We start from the raw sequence: 8,700 nt of genomic DNA on the forward strand, positions 1-8,700 counted from the left end.
TATACTCTCCTCTCTCTCTCTCTCTCTCTCTCTCTCTCTCTCTCTCTCTCTTTCTCTCTCTCTCTCTCTCTCATTGCTTTATTTTATAATACATAAAGGAAAAAAACATAATGAGAATTGAATTAAGTTAAATATCAAGATATTGGTCAATATTTTGGAGCTTTGTATCTCTATTTTTCTCAAAATCAAATTTGATCCTGCTATATTGTAGTTGAAAATAAATTTCACGTGTACGCTAAGTGCTCAAACTACATTAAAAATAATTAAACGAGATATGCTTAAGTTACTAATGATCGAAATTTTATAAATTTTATTCCGTTTTCAAATGTTTTGTGTGGATATGAATTTTTTAATAAAATAATAATATATATTTCTTTTGTATAATTTTATCTTATTATTATAATATAAATTTTATCTTATTATTATAATATAAATTGTAAAGATTATAAAATGTTTAAAAAACAGAGATATGGCAAATGTTTAAAAGAATTATTTATGAATTGAGTGTATCAATTTGAGTGGATCAATGAGCACTATGCGCACATGCACGCATACACACACATATACATACACATCCTAGCTATTGGAAATGTCTCGTCGTTATCGTTACACTTTAAATAACAACCTTGAGAAAAAGGGATGTGTTGCGTCTTTTATGGTACATGGATAACATGAACATTATACTTTGTTGGCAATTATATTTACAAGACTTAAAAATCACACATCTAGTAAAAAATGACACGATTGTGCCTATTGCAATTCGCTTTCGTCCTATTCTCCCTTGTGAAATCGATATCATCGATTTATCTCGCGACCGTTATCATCTGGCGGCCATACTATACTCATCGAAATTTCAAGATCCTAAAGCCAGTTCACAATTCCTGGCTGGAAGGATCTAGAGATTTATTATAAGAATCTGTGATTACAGATTCTCATAAGTCTGAGAAGGCAAAAAATAAAAACCTAAACATGTCGAAGTATTCTTAGATGCAAGAATATGCAAAGTTGACTTATTACTACTAAATAAAAATATTCTTTTGTCAAAAATATTCAGGGGCGATATTCAAAATTTTCTTCCATTCAATATTAAAAAGAGAGAAAAAGAATATAAAATATAAAGATTTCCAAATTTAAAAATCTAATTAAGAAATTTATCGTTGAGGTTTTATAAACTCGTTTATCCAAAAAAATTCTTTTGTTCTCTATAACAATTTATAATCCTGATATATTTTTCTTTTTAGAAATCTTTCTTTCAGAAAGATCTCGATAATCTCATATCCGCGGATTTCACTGGATAAGACAAAACGTTGAATTAATCGCCACATATGCTAAAAACATCTCGGTGAATAGCTTAATAAATAACGTACACGAGCAATTGCGTAGTGATCCGCACTGTGTTTACGTAAAACTGGTAAATTAATTTATGTTTGTGTCCTTTCATATATTTCTTTGCAGACTCGTGAAACTCCACCCTGCATTTCAAGTTCGAGGCACAACAGATCTGAAGGAATTCCTAGATAGAAATTATAATCCTAGCACTCGGACTTGTCCTCTTCGACCAGTTGTTGAGTATCCTTCCCCGAATCGATGGGCGTCGGATCTAGTTCTCTTCTCTTTAAATGCAGCTGCGGGGGCTCTTTGTGCTGTATACTGGAAGGCTTCATTTCTGCCGGTACTTCAAACAAATTACCAGTGCCCGTGCCATTGGTGGCACCGCTCTCCATATTCACCGCATCGTACATTGGATTACTGAAGTCTCGGTTTTTATTAGTAACGTCATTCAAATTGTACTCCACATCAAGAGGTTCCTTTAAACATGACATATGATGATAAATAGGACAAGCATAGACACAGTAATAGAAAAACTTACATATATAATTTATCGTATTGATACATGATTTATCTAATTGTAAGATGATACTTTCGAAAATCGACGTAAGTAAAGAACTTACCATTCTTTCATGAGTTTCTGCACCAAATTCTACATTACTACCTTGACGAAAGGAAACACTCTGAGCTCCTGTAAGACTACCAAGACCACCAGGTTTGCCACTATAAACAGTAATTAAATTCAGTAAAGGAGTTTTATTTTGTAGTATTGTAAAATTTTGTAATTATCTTACTTACAATGGTCGCTTCTTGAGAACCATGAAGATTGCGGCAGCAGCAAACAATACCAGTAGGCATATGACTATGGGAATAACTATAGCAGCGGTAGATCCACCTGCTCGAGCGGCGATCGCCGCCATTTCACAGAATTCGCCATGAAATTCTTCGCGACAGTTACACGCTAGTTTATCATCCAGTTCTTGACACCGTCCGCCATTTTGACAGCGACATATCCTGGGCGCCGGCAGAGGTCTCTCATTTGTAGCATCGCAATGCCTCTCGTTATCATTGCCTCTCATCAAAAGTTGAAAAGGGCCAACGTTATCTGAACAGAGACAACGGTGGCCACCAGGAATTGTTACACACAAATGAGTGCACTGATCGTTATGACATGGATCTCTTAAACTGGTGTTGTATCTTTGCTGATGATAGACTCTGACGCCTCCAGGTCTAGGAAGATTTTTGATGATAGTGTGCGGAACTCCTCTGCCAAATTTATCCTGTCGGATAAGTTCACCTGTTTGCTTAGTGGTCCAATAAAGATTGTTTTCAAAAACATCTAGCGCTATTGGATTCTTGAGTAATCTGCCTTTCAAAACGATTCTTCTGTTGGTACCAGCCAAACTGATCGCTTCGATGGTGTCTAACTTGCTATCGGACCAATAAAGTGTATGCTCCATGGCATAGTCGATGGTGAGCGATGAAGGACTCGCAATCCGTTCTGTCACGAGTGATTTGCGTCTAGCTCCGTCCATCCAGGCTATCTCAATCTTTGGTTGATTACCCGAATCGGCCCACACAACTTCCCCTCGCTCGGGATCTACGACCACTGCTGTTGGTTGTTCGAGATTCGTTGTAATTAAGCTACGTCGGTATCTGCCATCTGATTTAGCTACCATAATTTGACCACGAGGAGTAGTCCCTGATTGATCGATTTCGCTCCAGTACAAATTATCGGAGATCCAATCCACTGCTAAACTTGTTGGCCTGGAATCAGCTATAAAAATTAATATTATTAGTGAAATATACTGCGTGAAGATTATTTTATAAATAGATAAAAAATATTTATGTGATTGTAAGAAATATTTAAAGATTATTCTACATCAATTCAAGAATTTAGAAATTTGAAATTTCAATGACTTAAAACTTAGAGGAAAGCCTCCTTAATATGAAATAGCAGCGTTTCTATTAAACTAATAAACGCTATCTATTGGTTCTACCATGAATTTATTGTTTTTGAAAACAATAATAGAAAATTCATTATTTGATCATGCCTGTAATTGTAAAACAAGAATTTTAGAATTTGAATGTCTTCAAGTTTCATTGAGATGAATCTTTAAACCTAGTTTATTATTTAATAAATAAATAAAATTTATAAATAATAAATAAATTCTTCATGTAATGATAGAGTAGAGAGTAGAGAGAGATCGTAGGTAATAGAAAAATACGGGATAAAAATACGGGACGTTGAATTAGGAAGTTAAATTTGATGATTGCAAAAAATAAGGAAATCATAATATGAGATATCCAGGGTATTTCTAATATGAAATAACCCATGCTCCTATGTTATAGCGAAAATCGTTGCTAAAATATAAATGTTATTGTACAATAATAAAAAAGACAATTGAAATGAACGTCAAGTGCCTATTTCTGCGATGCTTGATTCCAACTACCTGAAGACGAGTTCTGAGTACAATCTATTACATGTTTACTTTTTGCGCACGCTGGCTGTGTTTGTATTAGAAACATTAAATAAAGTTTTTTAATTACAATACGGATATACTTCACGTTTTACTATCGATTTCTCGGGGCATTTCATATTAGGAGCACAATTTTTTTACTTTGCGATTTGCTCACTTTTTACATTTCTTTAATTAAAAAAAAAATAGAATTTGAATTAAATTTTATATGACGTTATCTTAAAGCTTATTAAATTTCCTTCAAAATGACCTATTATTTTTTTAAATTCTGCCTATAGACTTCTAGCATTTACTCAAAATAAATTCGGTATCTCATAATAAGAATCTTTCGTTTAATATCAACAATGTTGAAAAAAATCTAAATCTCGGATAAAAAATTAAAGGATTAAAAAATTAAGAACATTTTTTTCAATAAAAAACATAACTAATAAATTTTAGAATTAAATAATATGTACTCTTCATATTAAGATCCTGTGCGTGTCCAATCTTCGCTTCGCCTTCTTTGGCGTTCACCATGTAAGACCGTTTAATAGTATTGTCATACGAATCAATCCAGAAAACATATTCTGTCCTGGGATCAAAATCAATGGCCTGCACTCTTTTCTCATTGTCTACCACGTCCATCTCTTCTCTAGTGCGCAGATCGTACGCTCGGAGTTCGGGTCCGTTGGCAAACAGCACGATAACATTATCATCTTCAGCGCGACACACACCACTGTGTCTATCCGACAATTGGAAACCGTGCCGGCAAGAGCAGGTATATGTGCCATTCAAGTTTGTACAGATATGAGAACATTGATGGTTACCGGTTTGGCACTCGTCAATGTCCACACAGTGCTTCCGATTATCCTGCGAGATTATGTAACCGGAATAGCAGGCGCAAATATAGCCACCGTCACTGAGATTGTGACATACGTGTGCGCAACCGCCGCGATCATTGTCCGAACAGTGATGACTGTGATCTGAAAACATAATATAGGTATCTGATGATTTCCGACTGTAGAATGGGTGAAGCGAAGAAGATGAAAACAGGATTGGGATATAACTTTTACTTTTTTTCGGCAATAATATTACTTTTCTCTATATGTAACGATAAAATCATTACACTTTTATAGTAATGGTACGAATTCAGCTGTTATTTTTATCATTACAATGATCTCTTATTATTAGCTTTATAATTATTCAATAGATCATATTATTTGTAATTAACTAGAAAAATTTTATAACAGAAATTTAAATATGAAAAAATATTTTATATTTTATTTCTTAGGCTATATTTCGATAGTTACTGACAATGAAATTACTGCTAATGAAAATTTGTAGAATGTAATGTGAATTATAAATTTTTAATTTTAGTGAATATTGGAATACTCTCTTAATAACGATGTTAATGATTAAAAAAATATTTAATAACAATTTTTAATAAAATTTGCATTTGTAAATTACAGTCTAATTTCCTAAAAATAAATATATATTAAAAAATAATAATATTAATGTAAAGAATTATATCGAAGATTTGTTAAATATAAATATAAGTTTAATATAAAGAAAAAAATGTTGTTATATAGAGATTGCTTAGAATTTTAAGTTTTAATGTTGATTTTACAATTAATATTATAAATACATTTTATAATTAATATTGATTACTAACTAATGTAATTTTAAAATCCAACATCTTACTTTAATATTATAAAAAAGTAACCAATCTTTATTTTCTATTGTAAGTAACAGTAATGTGTTATTTTTTGAAATTAATAACGAGTAACGCGATAACGAGTTACATTTTACAAAAAGTAACGATAACGGTTATGCGTTATTTTTATAAAACATTCCTAATCCTGGATGAGAATAAAACTTACGACATCCCAATTCGTCCGATAGATCCCCGCAGTCGTCTGCGAGATCGCAGAGTTTCAGATGATCGATACATTTCTTGTTCGCGCAGGTATATTCCGTGATTGGATCGCACGGACGAGTTTGTTTCACACACATCGTCATGTTGTTCTCGTCGGAACCGTCGCCGCAGTTGTCGATCCCGTCGCACAGCTGATATCTGGCGATACACTTATGGTTGGCACATTGAAACCGTCTATGTGTATCACACTGGAAGTTTGCTACGTAAAGACACAACAATATTATGTTACTCTCATTGTAAAACAATTAAGCAATATCATCCAAAAACAGTCTCATAATATCTCTGGTGAAAAATTTGCTGTGAAGAATTTTTTATATAATTTTTCAGAATTTTTCATAATTTCTGTATAATTTTATAATTTTCTCACATTTTTATACGAATTGGAACACTTTTCAGAAATATTCAGAAAGTCTACATCTTTTTTCAGATTTTTTTCATGTTAATGAAATATCCTTAGATTTCTAAGATTTTTTTGTTCTAAATATAATTTTTGATGCAAGTAGTTATAAAATCTAAAAAAGTTAAAAATATTTTTTTTTAAATTATAGGATGAGAAATCTCAGAATATTTCAGAATTCGCATATATGAAAAATTTTAAGAAAAAATATGAATTTTCCGAATACTTCTGAATATTTCTAAAAAATGTTCTAATTTTTATAAAAGTTATGAAAAAAATTTTCACCAAAGATCACATGATATTTTTGAGAATTTATCATATTTGGCTGAAATTTATAAAGATTTCTGAAAAAATATCTTAAATTTTTCAGAAGTTTACTTCAAAAAGAAATTATAGAATGAGAAATCTTAAAATATTTTAGAATTTACATAAGTAAGTATATATAAGTATAAAGGATTTTAGAATAGGGTGACAGACATCACGTTTTTAACTGGTTTGTCCCGTTTTTTTAAATTGATAAACAAAATGTCTAGAAAAATGCGATGTTTGAATTTCGCACCATCTGTCTCTTGGTTGTATTTTGGAACTATTAGTTTGGACTATTTAAAGAGCTCTTATAGCTTATTTAATTTACTGTTGACTCGACTCCGAGTTAACAGTCTGTTCTTTTTAGCTTTCTTGTACAGTTTAGCTCTTCTCTTGCAGCTAAACAGGACAGATCATTGACTGGAAGTCGGATCGAATCAATAAATCGAATACGATAATTAGAAAGAGCATTTCACAATTTGCTTTTAAGAAATGTTAGACTTTGGAGGCAAATATCAGGTAAATATGATGCCAAAATGCCCCACAAACAATACAAAGTAGAGAAAGATTTAGAAATCTTACAATCGTCGTACTCTCATCACGACATTTAGGACATTATTGATTATAACATTATATTAAATATAATGTTATAAATGGAATATATATCTTTTACTATTTGTTTTTTTTTACTACTTGTCTAATATATAGTTTATTATAATAATAATTTATATCAATATTATTTATCATATCGCAATAAATGAAACTATTTGCTACGGTTGTAGAAAATTCCCTTATAAAATCGTTTGATTCTTTCTGGTTCTCATATCAAAAATCGATTAATCGATAAGCATTTTTACAATTCTCACTTCACTCGTATCCTGTTTTTTCATTTCGAAAATCTGATCACTTTATTCTAGAAAAGATGTGGACTTTTACAGTATTTCTGAAAAGTGTTCCAATTCGTTTCAAAAAGAGAAATTTTTTAAAGATTAAAAAAATATACAAAAATTTTGAAAAATTATAAAATTATATAAAAGTTCAGAAAAAGTTATATGAAAAATATTATCATCAGGGTGCGATAATAAACTCACCACACATGGTAGTATTTTCATCGGAATTATCACCACAGTCGTCGGTGCCATCGCAGATGTCATTTAACGAAACGCAAAGATTATTGTTACATTGGAATCGCGATTGCGGGCAGTATCTTCCTCCGGGATATCTCGGTGTGCAGTTGATCTCATCACTCATATCGCGACAGTCTCGCGCTCCGTCACAATGAAGATATGACGCGATGCAATGACCGCTGGCGCATCGGAAACTATCATGCTGCGCAAATTTACATATAAAATTTTTATCTTAATAATCTCTGATCTACAAAATATATAAAGCGGGGAGCACAGGCTCTTGCATGAAACATAAAATTCCATCAGAATTTTTTATTTCATTAAAAGGAAGGAAATGAAAGACTTCGATTGATTCAATTTCTTATGCATTATGTATTATGCGTTATGCAAGAGTCTCTCCGTTTAACCCTGGCAAAAATAAAAATAAAAGCGTAAACGAAGCTTGTAAAGGGCGAAAATTGGAATAAAAATGTTTTATTGTTCTAATTTTTACTTCCTAGAAGTTTTATTTACGCTTCACTTACTCTCCTTTTATATTCAATATTTTATATTCAATTTACGCTCGGATTTTTATTTTCGCCAAGGAATTAATTGATTTTTTCAATATTTCAAAAATTTTATTCACATTACTTTCAATGTATAATAATTCAATTTGATAAAAGATATACAGTGAGTGTAAAAAGTATTATACAGAGATAATAATTTTTAAAAAAACTTTATTTTTAAAAAATAAATATTCTCCAGCAAGAAATGAGTCATCGAATTGATATTAAATCAATATTGATGATTTTAATATCAATTTGACGTCGATTCGATATTTAATTGACACTTATTTCTTGCTGTGTAATTAACAATTTATTTATAAAGAATAAAATAGATTGTTTTTTAAAATTAATTTTTTTAAATATATATCAAAAAGATGTGTATTAATTATAGAATCTGAAAAATAAACGAAAATTAAAAATTGTATTGTTTGGATGCTCAAAAAATATTTGTAATCGAGAAATTTAGCTTTTAAAAAATCAAGAATTTATGCGAAGCTCGTTTGTTAATGTAAGAACATAATATTTGTTTATATTATAATGTATTCATTGTATAAAATTGCTAGTTAATGTTTATTTTTACAAATGAAACTTTTTATAAAAA

General features: G+C 30.9%; 1 protein-coding gene across 1 annotated transcript in view; it reads right to left on the minus strand.

Annotated features, from left to right (window-relative positions):
• Positions 1 to 1,532: 1,532 nt before the first annotated feature.
• LOC105625684 (low-density lipoprotein receptor-related protein 2) overlaps positions 1,533 to 8,700 on the minus strand; it is a 46,126-nt gene continuing 38,958 nt past the window's right edge. Inside the window, exons 23-28 of the mRNA XM_012207008.1 lie at positions 7,519 to 7,756; positions 5,669 to 5,923; positions 4,265 to 4,771; positions 2,128 to 3,106; positions 1,953 to 2,052; positions 1,533 to 1,808 (exon numbers count right to left, since the gene is read on the minus strand). Coding sequence (XP_012062398.1) covers positions 1,533 to 1,808; positions 1,953 to 2,052; positions 2,128 to 3,106; positions 4,265 to 4,771; positions 5,669 to 5,923; positions 7,519 to 7,756 — 2,355 coding nt within the window. The remainder of the gene's footprint in view (positions 1,809 to 1,952; positions 2,053 to 2,127; positions 3,107 to 4,264; positions 4,772 to 5,668; positions 5,924 to 7,518; positions 7,757 to 8,700) is intronic.

The sequence above is a fragment of the Atta cephalotes genome, assembly GCF_000143395.1.
Source record: "Atta cephalotes unplaced genomic scaffold scaffold00003, whole genome shotgun sequence".
In the NCBI taxonomy this organism is placed as follows: Eukaryota; Metazoa; Arthropoda; class Insecta; order Hymenoptera; family Formicidae; genus Atta; species Atta cephalotes.